Source organism: Drosophila teissieri, chromosome 3R (assembly GCF_016746235.2).
Source record: "Drosophila teissieri strain GT53w chromosome 3R, Prin_Dtei_1.1, whole genome shotgun sequence".
Classification (NCBI taxonomy): Eukaryota; Metazoa; Arthropoda; class Insecta; order Diptera; family Drosophilidae; genus Drosophila; species Drosophila teissieri.
In genome coordinates, this window is record NC_053032.1 from 25,481,669 (window position 1) to 25,497,874 (window position 16,206).

At 49.4% G+C, this 16,206-nt stretch overlaps 3 protein-coding genes across 7 annotated transcripts; all 3 read left to right on the top strand.

Moving 5' to 3' along the window:
- The first annotated feature begins 438 nt into the window (after window positions 1–438).
- LOC122620782 (E3 ubiquitin-protein ligase RNF220) lies at window positions 439–1,966 on the top strand. Its single transcript, XM_043798403.1, has one exon. It carries the CDS (start codon window positions 569–571, stop codon window positions 1,769–1,771), a length of 1,203 nt encoding a protein of 400 aa, XP_043654338.1. The 5' UTR covers window positions 439–568; the 3' UTR covers window positions 1,772–1,966.
- Window positions 1,967–2,282: 316 nt separating this feature from the next.
- LOC122619248 (cytoplasmic aconitate hydratase) lies at window positions 2,283–5,769 on the top strand. 2 transcript variants are annotated; one of them, XM_043796056.1, is made up of 7 exons: window positions 2,283–2,422; window positions 2,486–2,578; window positions 2,645–2,814; window positions 3,061–3,804; window positions 3,867–3,967; window positions 4,030–4,801; window positions 4,860–5,769. In XM_043796056.1, exons 3-7 carry the CDS (start codon window positions 2,742–2,744, stop codon window positions 5,687–5,689), a joined length of 2,520 nt encoding a protein of 839 aa, XP_043651991.1. In that variant the 5' UTR covers window positions 2,283–2,422; window positions 2,486–2,578; window positions 2,645–2,741; the 3' UTR covers window positions 5,690–5,769. The 2 variants fall into 2 exon arrangements, with proteins under 2 accessions (XP_043651991.1, XP_043651990.1); XM_043796055.1 differs by having other exon boundaries at window positions 3,078–3,804.
- A 199-nt stretch (window positions 5,770–5,968) lies between these two features.
- LOC122618765 (protein winged eye) lies at window positions 5,969–16,191 on the top strand. Of its 4 annotated transcripts, none has more exons than XM_043795301.1 (11): window positions 5,969–7,023; window positions 7,085–7,231; window positions 9,754–9,888; window positions 10,021–10,137; window positions 10,391–12,515; window positions 12,577–13,147; window positions 13,210–13,468; window positions 13,658–14,253; window positions 14,579–14,758; window positions 14,833–14,994; window positions 15,061–16,191. In XM_043795301.1, exons 1-11 carry the CDS (start codon window positions 6,594–6,596, stop codon window positions 15,331–15,333), a joined length of 4,995 nt encoding a protein of 1,664 aa, XP_043651236.1. In that variant the 5' UTR covers window positions 5,969–6,593; the 3' UTR covers window positions 15,334–16,191. The 4 variants fall into 4 exon arrangements, with proteins under 4 accessions (XP_043651236.1, XP_043651238.1, XP_043651237.1 ...); XM_043795303.1 differs by having other exon boundaries at window positions 13,685–14,253; XM_043795302.1 differs by having other exon boundaries at window positions 10,394–12,515.
- The last annotated feature ends 15 nt before the right edge of the window (window positions 16,192–16,206 follow it).

A 16,206-nucleotide genomic window follows, 5' to 3' on the forward strand; every position in this document is an offset into this window, starting at 1 on the left:
AAAAGCGCATAAATGCTAGACTCTGAAAAATTATAATATTATATCATAAGATTTAGTGACTAAAATAAATTTTAAGGGAATATAAAGCACAACAAATAAATATTATAAAATAAATGTTTTCAATTACATTATTATACAACTTCAGGGGAAAAGAGACGTTAAGTTGCCAAGTGCGACCTCTGAAGTATTCCGATTGCTGAACTAAAGTAGCAAGGCATTCAAACAAAACATATTCAATTTTCTGAAAGCCATAGCAAGGAATTCTAACAAAACATATTCAATTATGTGAAAGCCATATTTTTTAACAAATAAATAAAACTAATTTATTTGGCGCTTTTGTAACGGTTTTATGAAGCACTCGATGTATATCGCAAATGGCTTTAACCAATGACCACTTACAGCTGAGCAATAAATGCCGAAAATCAGTGTGACCGTTTGTCAATGTGCGAGAACGTAAGAAATCGGCGTCGCGTGGCTTGGACAGATTATCGAACAAAACAAAATTCGACTAGAGAATCTGTTAAATTCGTTTTCATCCTCAAGAGTCCGCGGTGGACCCAAAGAATCTATGGCCACGGACACGGTGTCCAACGGCGAGAACTTCGCCCAGCACTTAACCAGCAACGGCGACGACGACGTGATCTGTCCCACATGCGACGTAAAGATCAAGCGCAGTCAGGTGGCTGATCACTGCCAAGTGGAGATGGAGCGATTGCACAATCCCATTAGCGCTGTCAATCCGCCGGCCCCAGTCGTCGCAGCAAGCGGCGCATCCGCGTCCGTGGAATCTGGTTCGGGATCCGGGGGCAGACAACCGTGGAGCGTCTTCCAGCGGGTGCAGCGCAACCGGCAGGCCCGTCAGCGTCAGCGCACCAGGAAGCGCCCGGCTTCTCCTGCTCCAGCCACTGCAAATCCTACGGCAGCAGCTCCTCCGCCTCCAGCAGCAGCAACTCCGTCCGTCGCTGCTGCCGAATCAAGCCAACCCACCTGTCCCGTGTGCAATCACAACTTTCCGCAGTCCAATATCCAAGAGCATGTAAATCAGTGCCTGCGCCAGAGCCGCCGAAATGGTCAGGCCAATGGGGAACGGCATTCGAGTGAGGACTCGGAGGACAGCGAGGAATACGAAGAGTATGAGTGGGCGGGACAGAAGCGCATTCGCGTGTCTACACTCGTGCAGGGAGGCTATTCTGCCCTGGGCCTGGGCCAGACGATCAAATACAATGGCAGCCAGCAGGCGCAGGACGACGAGGACGAGGATCTCAATGTGGACGAGGATGACACACACATCTACGGTCCTACACAGTACGGGGAGGGCGATGTGATCCCACTGGCCAACGAGGACACAGAGGGAAACGTATCCGAGGCGGATGTTACCAGCTATGTACGCCGGCTTATCTCCTCCAGCGATGGGCCCAAGCCCAACCATTCCAGCGAAGCCACCGAGCAAGAGACTGCCACTACCAGGAACGTGGAGGCTCCACCAGCCAGCGAGGAGCCATCTACGTCGCGATCCACGCGATCCACCTCTCAGAACCAGCAGCAGATCATCGAATCGCTGAAGGCCAAGCTGCGGCTCTACGAGAAGCAGGCGCAGGGCAAGTACAAGTGCCTGATCTGCATCGACGACTACAAGAATCCCGCCATCTCCGTGTCCTGCTGGCACGTCCACTGCGAGCAGTGCTGGCTGCAGACGCTCGGAGCTCGAAAACTGTGCCCGCAGTGCAATTCGATCACCACGCCGAAGGACCTGCGACGAATCTACCTGTAGACGTCCACCTCAGACTTGTTATCCCCGCTGCCAAATTGCTTGCGCCCTAAAATAGGCTTTGCATCCAACGCAGCTGTAGATGATAAACCCTATACATATTATTTATATAGATTACAAATACCGTTTATATTACGTGACATTACAATAAGCCTAACATGTAACTATTACAATAAACCGCAGAAAACATAATTAATATGTAAGTGTATTTAAATTAGCATGTAAAAAAGGATATAGCGTTTAAAGACATGCTAACCAGATCGATTTAAAAACGAGTTATTTTGAACGAAAATAAAAATGCCATCAAAACTATTAGTGCAATATTGTTTTCCGACCTTATTTTTGCCTTCGATAAACACTAAATAATAGTATGTCACTACAAATAAAAAATAAATGTAATGAGAAGTAAAAAGAAAAAAAATGTTTACAGTGTACCGTTTTGTTTCGATAAGCAAACGTATTATCGATAACTAAACATATAGATAATAGAACGTTTGCTTATCTATACAAAATGTTTGTGTTGAACACTAACGTCAACACTACAGAATGTTTCGTGTTGAAGTGGTTCATCAAAACGTTCAGTAATGAAGTGGTTCCTCACGCGCCCACTTCTATCTGTTTTCTGTCATAAATTTTCCACCATGACCAGCTCCGGTGCGTAGATCCCACCCAGTGGAAATTTTTGATATCTATTATCTAACTCTGTCTTCCTCGCAGGCGCCAATCCCTTTGTCCAGTTCCAGGCATCCTTTACCCAGGACGGCAATGTCTACAAGTATTTTGATCTGCCCTCCATCGACAGCAAATATGGTAAGAAGTCATTATTATTGTTTGTTATTAATATTGCTATCTTTACAATTACATTAATCTCTACAGATTCGCTGCCCTTCTCCATTCGCATTCTGCTGGAATCTGCGGTGCGCAATTGCGACAATTTCCATGTGCTGGAGAAGGATGTGCAGAGCATCCTGGGATGGACTCCATCGCTGAAGCAGGGAACCAGCGATGTGGAAATTCCCTTCAAGCCAGCTCGTGTTATATTGCACGTAAGTATCCACGAATGGGGTAACGACATAAGTCCGCGCGACATATCTCCGTCGATCTAAAAACGACATATCTCCTCGGGGAGTTCGTCGTTTGAAACGTCGTATCTCTGCGCGGAATAATGTCGTTACAAAACGACATAGTTCCGCGAGGAGATATGTCGTTTTTAGTTTAACGGAGATATATCGTTTTGAAAGGCATCTACTTGTGGAAGGAGAAAATATGACGTTTGTATGAAACTTCCCTAGATATTGCCTACTTTCAGGACACTACTGGCGTTCCCGCCGTCGTGGACTTTGCTGCCATGCGGGATGCTGTCCGTGACCTGGGCGGCAATCCGGAGAAAATCAATCCCATCTGCCCGGCTGCTATGACCATCGACCATTCCATTCAAGTTGATTTTGTTCGCTCCTCGGACGCGTTGACCAAAAACGAGTCTCTGGAGTTTCAGCGCCATAAAGAGCGATTCACCTTCCTCAAATGGGGATCCCGCGCTTTCGATAATTTGCAAATTTTGCCCCCCGGTGCTGGCATTGTGCATCAGGTTAACTTGGAGTACCTAGCCCAAATGGTCTTCGAGAGTGACAATTCAGATGGATCAAAGACCATTTACCCGGATAGCATCTTGGGCACTGACTCCCACACGACAATGATCAATGGTTTGGGTCTCCTAGCCTGGGGTATTGGCGGCATCGAGGGGGAGGCCGTGATGTTGGGCCAGTCCGTTTCCATGCTGCTGCCAGAGGTGATTGGCTATAGGCTAGAGGGCAAACTAGGCCCGCTGGTCACATCCACCGATCTGGTCTTGACCATCACCAAGCAGTTGCGTCAGCTAGGTGTCATCGGCAAGTTCGTGGAGTTCTACGGCCCCGGAGTGGCAGAGCTCAGCATTGCAGATCGCGCCACCATCAGCAACATGTGCCCGGAATATGGAGCCACTGTGGGTTTCTTCCCAATCGATGAAAGCACCCTGAGCTACATGCGCCAGTCCAGTGAGTCAATCTAAAACATTATTTATGTTGATTACTTGATGTCCATGGATTTTGTTCATTAGATCGCTCAGAGAAGAAAATCGATATTACCCGGCAGTATTTGAAGGCTACTCGACAGTTTCGTGACTATTCCCGTGAGGATCAAGATCCCCAATTCACGCAGGTGAGTGGCATTCGGGTTCACTATGGAATTTCATATTTACAAGCCGTTTCTTTGCCCTGCAGTCTATAACTCTGGATTTATCCACGGTGGTGAGCTCGGTTTCGGGGCCCAAGCGACCGCACGATCGCGTTTCCGTAACTAGCCTGTGCGAAGACTTCAAGTCGTGCCTTGTAAGTCCTGTCGGCTTCAAGGGATTCGCCATACCGCCGAGTGACTTGGCTGCCAGTGGTGAATTCCAATGGCATGACGGAAAGACCTATAAGATTAATCATGGTTCGGTTGTGATTGCTGCCATTACCTCCTGCACGAACACTTCGAATCCCTCGGTGATGTTGGGCGCTGGTCTGCTGGCCAAAAATGCCGTGCAAAAAGGCCTGAGTGTTCTGCCTTACATCAAGACCTCATTGTCACCAGGATCTGGGGTGGTTACTCACTATCTCAGGGAATCCGGTGTCATTCCCTACCTGGAGCAGCTGGGCTTCAATATTGTGGGTTATGGTTGCATGACCTGCATTGGCAACTCGGGTCCGCTCGATGAGAACGTAGTGAACACGATCGAAAATAACGGACTGGTTTGCTGTGGAGTCCTGTCTGGAAACCGCAATTTCGAAGGTCGCATTCATCCCAGTACTAGGGCCAATTATCTGGCCAGTCCGCTGCTGGTGATTGCCTACGCAATTGCCGGTCGTGTGGATATCGATTTCGAGATCGAACCGTTGGGCGTGGATTCCAATGGCAAGGGGGTGTTTCTGCGCGACATATGGCCTGCACGCAGCGAGATTCAGGATGCGGAGCAGAAGTACGTTATTCCCTCCATGTACCAGGAGGTGTACAGTGAGTATAACTATCCAAGCAATTTTAAGAGCTCTATGCTTACTGTTCGCTATTCCAGGCAATATTCAGCTGGGATCGAGGGACTGGCAGACGCTGGAGGTGGCTGATAGCACGTTGTATCCGTGGAATGAAGATTCAACATACATTAAACTACCACCGTTCTTGAAGGGTATGACTCGTGAGCTGCCCAAACTTAAAGGTGTCGAGAAGGCTCGCTGTCTGCTGCTTCTCGGCGACTTTGTGACCACCGATCACATATCGCCAGCCGGCGCCATTGCACGAAATTCACCAGCAGCACGCTATTTGTCAGATAGGGGTCTGACGCCTCGCGACTTTAACATGTATAGCTCGCGGCGTGGCCATGATGCCGTGATGGTACGCGGATGTTTTGCCAACATCCGTCTGGTCAACAAACTGGCCTCCAAAATCGGATCCCTCACCCTGCACGTGCCAAGTGGCGAGGAGATGAACGTCTTCGATGCGGCGCAACGGTATGCGAGCGAAGGTACACCTTTGGTTCTGATCGCGGGCAAGGACTACGGCAGTGGCAGCTCACGTGATTGGGCTGCCAAGGGACCATTTATGTTGGGCGTCCGAGCGGTAATCGCTGAATCGTTCGAGCGCATTCACCGTTCCAATCTGGTGAACATGGGCATCATTCCGCTGCAATTCTTGCCTGGCCAGAGCGCCGAAACCCTGAAACTGAGTGGCAAGGAGGTGTACAACATTGTCCTGCCCGAGAATCTGAAGCCGGGCCAGAGGATTCAGGTCGATGCCGGTGGCAATGTCTTTGAGACCAAGTTGCGGTTCGACACCGAAGTGGACATAACGTACTACAAGAACGGTGGCATTTTGAAATACATGGTCCGCAAAATGCTAGATTCGTGAATGCAATAGTTAACTTGTATATTCCATATGCATTTAAAGGTGATATTTAACTGTTATTTTGTGACAGAAAATAAAATTAGACTTTCATCTGTTATAAGAACATTACAAATTAGTTGTTTCACTGTTGGAAATCATTTATACAAATTTAAAATGCGCGCTCTGATTCTTATCGATAGCAAATCAAACCGATGGCCAAACCAGTCCCGTAGAATTTCCTAACGCCTGCTGGTGAATCATCGACAATGCAGATATAAAATCGAATAGTCGCTGTTAGGTCGCTGTTAACTTAACATAGTTCGCTGCTTCTTTTTTGTCCGTCCCGTGGACTTTTCTCCAGAGGATTTTGATTCCAATTCGCAAAAGAAAAACACAAATAAGCAACAGATCGTGTGTTGGCCAACAACTATACAGCCAGTGCTCGATATTTACTTGGAAGAACCGCGGAAAAACGCAACAACGCAGCAGGGAAGTCGCGCCTCCGCCTCCCTACCAAAAAACAAAAAAAAAGAAAAGATCTCGGATCGCACAGGGTTTTATTTTGGGCAACCACACTTGGACTGGTGGGTGCTCCGGTTCCGTCGACCTGTGGATAGTGCCCAGTGGCGTCGCGTCGCTTTGGATTATGTCATTTGTTTACGGGGAATTGCCGCAGGCCCAGTAGCCAATGTTGCATCCGAAAGAGGCAGCGAAAACCTGTAAAAATGTAGACTGTGTGCGTGTGTGTGTGGGCCAGTGCTAGTGTGTGTCCGTGTGTAGTGTGTGTCCGTGTGTGTGCGTGTATGTTTATGTGAGCGGATAATGGACGTTTAGTTTTCGGTCGATTCCGTAAGATATATAGTGAAATAGATATAGCCACGAGATCCAGGGAGCGGTAGCCATATATGTGCACAGCCACCGCCACCCGATGGCCACGTTTAATCCTGGCGCCAGCAGCAGTGCCGCCGATATCTTGAGCGCCACCACAGCAACAGCTACTTTTCTGGTGCCCACCACTGCAGCAGTGTCGCATCCCGGTGCCCATCCTGCCCAGCTGCAGCTGGACCAATTCGGAGGCTTCTCGACGGCAACTCCCCTGCAGCACCATCACCATCAGCAGACCAACTCGTCGTACACCTTTGTGCAGATCAAGAGGGAACCCTGCCAGGTGTCCGAGATCAGCTCCAATAATTGCCACCAGCAACAGCAGCACCACCACCACCAGCAGGTGCAGCATCAGGGCCTGTCCTCCGCCTCGCTGACCGCCTCCTCCAAGACCATGTCCTCCTCCACACTGACCACTCTCGTCAAAATAGAGGCTCCCTCGCCCAAGGTATCGGAATTGGAAAAGTCCTCAGGTAGGTGACACCCAGCCACTGGTCGAGAGCACTCCTCATCGGTTAATTACAATTCCATCAGGCAACTCCGTGCCCATTGGCATTGCCGTGGCCAGGAAGCGGCCGCAGGAAGCCCTGGTGCCGGCCATCAACACGCCCGCTACGCTGCCGCTGCAGCCACCACTCAACAAGGACTTGAACTGCTTCGGCATACGCGTCGCTGACCTCGGTGAGTGCCCGGCTACACAGAGAGAAAAAAGAACCTTTATCTCAAGAAAGTAATAAGCAGGAAGCATAGAATGTTTCCCGCTATCCCAAAGATACCTAATGTATGCGTACGGAATTCTCACAGCATTTACTTTGGGGATCATTAGTAGATGCTGTTTTCTAGATACATTTGTATGTAAATTTCCGAGAATCATTGTCTTTGCTACTTTATTTTAATCCGTGTACCTTCTGGGCATCTAATTCAATTGAGTCACCAGATTTGAGCGCCCTAATGAACGGCGCGTTCGTGTTCCCAAGGGGCAGCGTTATATGATGCTTATGATGCCAGGACGTGGACGTCGCTCAATTATGCCACTAATAAGATTGCCAACAAAACGTTCAGCGCTGTGTGGAATTCCTTCAGTGAGCGAGCGAGCGATGGGTCGAGGGTGTCGTCTCCACCGTAAACAACCCGCTGGAGTTGAGAGGGCAAGAATCATATGATGGCCGCCTGTTGTGCGGCTGTCGTTGTTGTGACAGCCACCGAATCGACTGGATTCGACTCAAAACGGCACTGCCCTTATCCTCCCTTGCGGGCTGAAGGAAAGCGGTGGTAAATCAAACGAACTTCTAAAGCGGAAGTGAAACGAAAGTGAAACACATTGCGATTTGAGAAGGGAGGCGCTGCGACGACTTGCTTTTGACCGACTTCGAACTGCTCTTGCTAGATGGGCACATTAAATATGTTTATATCCATGGGGGTGTGTTCTGTCGCCGATGCCAGTCGAATTTCATTTTCCGGATTATTTTTAAAGCCTGCTAATGGGGTAATAATCAACCATGTCCATGACGTGAACATTTTACGATCTTAAATGGGTTCCTTTTTCATTTCAATCTATTTACAAAATATTGCCAGATGGACCATACTCTCAATCAACTGGATTTTAATCACTGTTTATTCTTTTAAAGAACTGAAAATGATAACGTCTATAAATGGATAGTGGGGCAATTGAAACATTGCACTTAACCACGGGGAATGTGTAATTTGTATTACTTTAACTTAGCAATATAGCAACTATTAGTGATAAAATGTTATTTTTACAAAGCAGCCACGTTTTTATTAGGAATCGCCACTTAGTCACATGATATCAAAGCTGATAAAATTGAATTCACAAGCAACTTTTGCGGGGGTTTTCTTTTTTTACATTTATATCTGATACTAGAATTTTAATGTTGTTATAAAAATCCAAAGCAAAACATCTCAATGGCGATTCGGATATTTTATTTTTATCTATTCCGGGTATTTCCGGGTATTTCCCAGAAGTTTTCTTGGAAATTTTTAACAAACAACTTTTTCTCAATGGGGGTGATTATTTTCGTGCACAAAATACATTTTCCTTTTAGATCATTAAGATGATGACAAACCAATACCTATTTCCGCGGTACCAGTCGTGTAGTAGTGCTTTTGATTGCTGAAAAAAAACCCTTATAAAGTAGGCGCATTACTCACGGTTCGCCAATGAGCAGAGTATCCAGTGCTTCGACTTAGTAAGCACGCTCCACTGGAGCTGAAGCTGAAGTTTCAGTTGCGTGGGCGCCAGGCGGAGGAACAGCAGAGCGGGAATCCAAAGACAGATTACTCATGGACCCATGCTCGGGTGGGTGTTTTTTCAGACACGGTATAGCGGTGGCTGTTCCTAGAAGTAGTAGTCAGGGATCTCTGTGTGGGGGAACCAGGAACAAGTAAGGCATCACCTCTAAGGGATGCTCGACCTGGATGCTCGAACTGGATGCTCGATGCATGAGTGAATTTCCGGGGATGGGAAACTAGAGGCAACTGGGTAACAAACCGGGAGAGCTATGCTCCAGAACAGGACCTAGCAACATGACACGCCGAATTGGATTTTGGTACACGACCATATGGCAGAGTCGTCTTGCCGTGGCGTTTTGGTTATTATTTTTTTCTTTTTTTTTGTTCCTTTCCTTGCCACAAGTCACTCGCTATTTATAAACGTTTGCTGGGTAGTTTCTCGGTCCGAAACAAATCACTTGTCAAAAGATGTAGCTCTAATTGCGCTTCGGAGATGGGACACTGCCGAGTACTTGTCATTCATTTCGATTCGAGGGCGGTGGTGGGTTTCCCAATTCAGAACCCATAATGTAATCCAATTACAGGGCATCACGTTCGTTTTAATCGAATTTTTGTTGAAATTATCCAGCCACAGAGTCGGGGGTGGGTTATTCGAAACGATTGGGATGTGTGATAGTTGTTTCGATGGCGTGGTGGTGGGCGGTTGGGTGGTTGGGTGGTTGGGCGCACGCGGTCACCAAATGCATAGTTCAAGGACACTGCAATATTTCACGTATACATACACATCTTCGCTTACAACTAAAGTTACACGGCAGGCCCGAAACTTTATTAAACAAACGAACGTCAAGCGAAGAGGTTGGCATACTCTGCTCAGAACTTTGATTACCAATGGAAAGGATAATAAGAGACGCGCCAAAAATTGACAGAATCCTTTTCACTTGACTCTTTTTTAGGTGCCACCAGTTGCGGCAATTTGTACTTTACGGGCAACGGCGACCTGATGACCACCGGCACAGCCACCGCCGAGGAACTGGCTCTGAGTGCAGCAGGTGTGAACCGCGCACCCTCCACCTTCTGGCAGTATCCAAGTGAGTTGTCCACGTTCAAGAGCATGCTACAAGTAGATCCCGGGCAGAAAAACAACAATCAGTGCTCACCGCCACACTCTGTCTCCACCACCTCTCTATTTTGGTTCTCTCTTTTTCCGTTGCGTTTTGTAGATGCATTACCCATTGAATCAGTGATTTCCATGTCGCCCGCCACGGTGGGCCTGCAGTACTCGCGGGAGGCCAGTCGCGGACAGGTGGTGCTGCTGCCGGCCGGCCCAACAGCGCTCGGTAAGTCAGCCGGGAGGATCGGCGATGATCTCCTCATACGCACTCCTCATACGCCAGCACCCTCCTAGGTGTCCTAGGTTAATTTGATTTCGAGATCTCGTTTCGCCAAAACAAAACTAATTCATGCTTTTAAACTGCGCTTCTCTCCCTCCGCCACTTCCGCCACTTCCTCGACAACTCCAAACTCCAAAACTCCAAAAAATCCGAACTTGAACCTCCGACTTAACTGAATCGCTACCACGTCCATGCACAGCAGGCATATCAAATTTTCCCCTCTTAACGCCCACAGATCCGTTCCAGCAGGCAGCGGCTGCGGCGGCCTTCGTCTGGCCCTCGGCCTACATCCCCCAGGCGCCGGCACCTGGTGGCCACTCCGCTGCTGCAGCCGCCGCAGCTGCTTCGCTGCAGCCGACGCCCAACTTGTCCAGCTTGCCCAACTTATTCTTCCCCTCGATGGGCGGCCACCAGGCGCTGAGCACAACGCCATCGTACGCCTCCACCCTGCAGCTGTATCTGGCCGCAGCGGCTACGGCGACGGGCAGCTCGACGCTGTGCCAGCACAGCAATCAGCAGACCAGCACCACAACCACCAATTCCACCATTAATCTGAGCCTGGCCGCTGGTTCGGGGGTCACGCCAAGCGGCAATGCGGCTAGCAGCCTAAGTTCCAGCAGTAGTCTCAGCGCGAGTAGCTCCCGTTTCCTTAGTCTGGCCACTGGACAGCCTGGGATTCCGTCACTCCTCTCCTTGCCGCCGCCGCCAGGAATGAAGGAGGAGTACTCAATGCCGCTGGCATTGCCGCCCCTTGTGCCGCTCGAGGCGGCGCGGGATAAGGAGCAGGCCTTGAACCTGATGCGTCTGCCCACGCCGCCCACCTCGGCCACCATGGAGCCGTCTTCCCTAGGCCATGCAACGCCCCACCATCTCTTCCAGTCGGGTGCCATGGCTACGCCCACGCCAGCATTGCTCAACCTATCGATGCATGGCAACGGTGGAGAGCTGCCTGCTGCCACGCCGCTGCCTGTGGTTAGTGATGAAGCGGCGCTGAACTACAAGCTGCATGCACCGTTGACGCCGCAGACACCTCCTCGTCTGGCGGAGATTCCTGTGCAGGGATCAACTCAACTTCTGCCGCAAATGCAGGATGTCAATATACAGACGGATACGCCCGTTTGTAGTGAAGACGAGAGCTTCCCGGGCTCAGCAAAGCCGCAGGATTCAGCTGCAGACGCATTTCCGCCTTCAATCCTTGTCCAGCCGCTGGAACTAACGAAGCCCAGTGAACCCAGCCATACCCAGCCGACCGAGTGCCATACCCAGACCGAACCCAGTGACATACCCAGTGCCAGCCAGGAGGAGTCGGCGGAGCAGACTCCCCCGGAACCCATAGAAACGATGTCGCAAGCCACGCAGGCCGATCAGACAGCCCCCGAGGACCTGACCGGCTTGGAGCTGCTCTCGAACATAAGCACCAATAGCAAGCCACTGGTGCGTGTAAAACAGGAGCCGGTGGAGCACGTAGAGCAGCCACCGCCACAGCTGCAGCCTGTGAATATGATGCCCTCAGAGCCTACGCCGCCTATGCTGGAAATGGAGCCCACTTCCGCACCTGAACCACTTGGCGGTCTCAAGCTGCTGTGCGCCCTGGCCGAGCAACGCATCCAGGAGGAGGTGGTGCAGGGCAGCAGTCTGTTTGCCACGCCGTCGTCGCGAACGCCCACTCCCACGTCGCAGGCTCTGGGAACGACAGCTGTGACGCCGCCCGTTTTCGAGGCCAAGTCCTGTTTTGCCTTTGGGCAAGCGCAGGGTTCCGTCTTCCCCTCCTCATCATCCTCCTTTCAGATGCCATTAAGCTCACCCGGATTCCCCTCGATGCAGGGCATCGAGCTGCCATCCACGTCGGCTAGTGCCGTTGCCGAGCTGACTCCTGTGAAGCGCAAGAAGCACAAACATTCCAAGTCCTCAGGCAGCGACAGCCGCAAGTCGGCGCGTTGCAGCAAGAAAAGCAAGAAGAAGCGGCGCCACAGCAGCAGCCGCCAGCAGTTGTCCGCTCCGGCGGAGGAGGATCTGGACCTGCATGACGAGCAGCTGCAGTCGGAGCTGCGCAGTGCCCTCCACGCCCTGGATCCCAGCTACGCGCAGCGCTTTGGCCAGGAGGTGTTTAGCATCATGGACAATAGTATGCGTATGCGGCTGGCGGACGTAACGCGGCAGTATCGCAAGAAGAAGCGGAAGCTGGATGAGATTTCCAAGCACAAAAAGAAGAAGAAGTGCTCCAAGCAGCAGCTCCAGCTGCAGCAACAACAGGCATCGCAACAGGCAGTGCAGCCACCTTCTGCTCTGCAACAGCCACAGATGACGCTGTCCAGTGTCCTGGGGTAAGTGGTGTCTCCTCCTTAATCATTTCAACATAAACCTAAGACAATTTGTATTTTCTAGGACTTCGTCCCCGCTGCGCGATTACAAGTTCCCAAAGTTCTCGAGCAGTAACCTTCAGGCGTCGAGTTTTTTGCGATTCCCGGACAAGACGCACTCCTTCCCCCCACCGCCGTCCCTACAGCAATCCCAACCGGAGCCCAATCCCTTGCCCAGCAGTAGCTCACCGAGTACCTCGTCGTTTGTCCGCCTGGAACCCAGTGCATTGGACGCGGCCGTTGCCATTGCACCAACTACCTCTGCGACTTCCGCCTCCTGCTCACCATCCACCAAGCAGGCGGCTTCTGCGGTGCGGAAGCAGCGAAAGATGAAGGCGAACACCGGCGGCGCCGCCGGAGAGCAAACAGCGGCTACGGAGGCAAAGCGGCGGGTTAGCGCCATTGACCGCGAGCTTCAGCTGACCAGCGAACACCTGTACCGCGATGAGACACGTGTCCTGACGGACATGGGCGGTCTCTTTTATGCGGGTGTAATGAAGCCGTTGCGTCCGCCAGATGTGTATTCCATCACATTGGACGGCGAGCGTGGCAACAAGTCGCATGTAATGTCGCGCGAGGATATACTCAAGGATACGGTGAGTGACTACTTCACTCTTAGCAACTGATATAACTTTGTTCATTAATTTATTGTTTATAGATCCTCGAGGTATCTCCGAAGAGCGTGGAGAGTGTCCCAGTGGGTACGCGCCTGTGCGCCTACTGGAGTCAGCAGTACCGATGCCTTTATCCTGGACGTGCCATCGACTCCGAGCAAGTTGTCGATGGCGCGGCCGGCAGCGCTACGAATTCGGCTACAACAGCGCCGGACTTTGTCAGCGTAGAATTCGACGATGGCGACAGCGGCAGGATCCGCTTGCAGAACATCCGCATGCTCCTCAGCGATTATCCCATAGCAGGTGTGTGTTCATTAAGCACTTTCATGGGTATTAAACTGTAGCGCGGCACCATCTGTGCCTGTGGACATGACAGTTTTACTTCCCAACCCTCTGTCCAAATATTCGTTTCTTGTGTACGTGCCTCCTTATTTACTTCTTTGTTATTTTCGTTCCCTCTGCCCGACAATCCCACTTAAACCAATGGAACAGAGTACAACGATAATCCCCTCTACTCAGTAGGCAAGCAGAAGCGAAGCGCTCTGCGCGGGGGTGAAAGTGGACCTGTAGGAGCCTCACAGGACCACTTGAACGTGCCCGGCTGCGAGGATTCGCACAGCCACCATAGCCTGGGGATGAGTAGCGATAACACCACTTCGCTGGCGGCAACTATGGAGTTGTTCACGCAGCGCAGTGAGAAGAAGCGCCTGAAGAAGAGCCTCAAGAAGATGTCCAAAGCTCAAAATGGCATTAGTCCGGCCACGGCAACCAACGGTGGTGGAGATGCCGCTGCCTCGGGCGAAGGTGTCAGTGCAGAAGACGCCGCTCGCAAGCATCACAAGCACAAGAAACGCAAGAAGCACAAGAAGCATCACCGCAAGAACGGCAGCGAAGAGCAGGAGCAACAGGTCGTCCAGCAGGACTACTCAGCGGCAGCGCAGGAGGCGACAGAGGCACCTTCCACAGAGATGGCAGCAGCAGCGGCGCCAACCGCGAATCGCGTTAAGGTGGAGGTCAAAGTGAAGACGGAGCAGCTGGAGATGGAAGAGGAGTCCGCATCCAATCTCATGTCAGAGATATCCGATGAGGTAAGCGGGAGCAGTAACTTTGTCCCCCTTGTATTTGAGAAACCCTTTTTTGTTTACTATTTGTGGTAATTATATTCACTTAAATGGAAACGCAAATATTTACAAAATCTGGTACCAAAAGACCCAAAATTTGTAGTCGGGAAAGGTCAATTGCCAATAACCCTTTTTTGTGATTCCTTGTTCACCATTTGCTGTTTGATAATGGTAAAAATAATATTTGTATAACACAATCCGAATTATTTGATTAGAGAACAATTGCCATAGCTGCAGATTGAAAGGGTTGTCCGAAATGAAAGGGTTGAATTAATCCAATTCTCGCTCGCAGGCCAAGGGCGACGATCTGGTCGAGCATAACAACTCCAAGGGCAGCAGCAAGATAGCGGCCTTCCTGCCGGAACGGCAGCTATGGGGTTGGTATGGTACCGCCTATCGCAAGGCGGGCGTCAAGGGACGCGCCAGAAAGCAATTTTACAAAACAATCAAAAGGGGAAAGGAGACTATCACGGTAAGTGCACATGCTCATATTTCACTGCAATTATTGTATTGAATTTTGATTTTCCTATTTGATGATATTTGCAGGTCGGGGACAGTGCAGTATTTCTATCGACGGGCAGACCAGATCGACCCTATATCGGACGCATTGAGTCCATGTGGGAAACGACCACGGGCAACAAGGTGGTGCGTGTGGCGTGGTTCTATCATCCGGAGGAGACGACCGGCTGTCCAAAATTGAAATTTCCGGTAAGCCATAACGTGAATTCCCTACTGCGGGCAAAGTTATAAAGATTATTTATGTATTTTGAACAGGGTGCTCTTTTTGAATCGCCGCACGAGGATGAAAACGATGTGCAGACCATTTCGCATCGGTGTGAGGTGCTGCAGTTTGGCAGTTACTTCGAGAAGTTCGGTGCCGATTCGAAGCAATATCAATCCATATACGATAACAATGATACATATTATTTAGCCGGGCACTATAACCCAAGGTTACAAGTGCTAAAACTACAAGACGATATTCCAACTCTCGAAGAGCTGCAGGATACAAATACTACTACTACTACAGAAACTACTACCGAGGATTAAGCGAGAAGTGGATAGGCGTGGTTAGGCATAGTGCATACAGATCTATATATATACAATATATATACATTATACATATATTTTACTATACGTGAACAGATGGAGCAGATATATACCTATATGTATACAAATATTATTTCTATATATTTTAAATGCATTACGTATTTCGAAAACACAAAAAAGCAAACAAAAAGATCACTGGCGAGAGTAAAAAACAAGAGAGAGAACAAGGAACTAAGCAACAACTACTAAATTAATGTGTAGTTACGAGAAGCGCAAGCAATTTTAAGTTTAATTTTGTAAAAAAAAACAAAACGACAAAACCGAAAAAGCGCTTTGATGACGACAATGTTGATTCACTTCAAGTTCACCGAAAGTTTACAAACGAAATGTGTGCTTCTACATCCCTTGGACCCTTTGAACCTTTGGACACAACACACCCAACACAACACAACACAACCAACATAACACAACCAACATACCAGCATACCAGCATACCAAGCAATCAACCAACAAACACAGTAAACTCTTAGATCAGAAGCTATAGCTACAGATATGGGATACACTTGTTAATTGGCGTGTATACCTACATGTTTCAGATGAAATTTAGAACGTGTTTTAAAGATTTTAAGCAGGCAACATGCAGCAACTACTACTATAAATGTAACAATTCAATGTGATAGCAAAACAAAACCAGATGTTGATGTGTACAGAGGAGAGAATAAGTATAGATGATAAATAAGAGATCAAGCAGATTGTGTGTGTTGAATATTTACAGTTTGTTTTATTCAAGATGAACAGCAACGTATAAAATCAAACCTATCTTTAATTACATCAATAAACTTGCCGGATATATTGAAATCGCCGCCTTTTTTT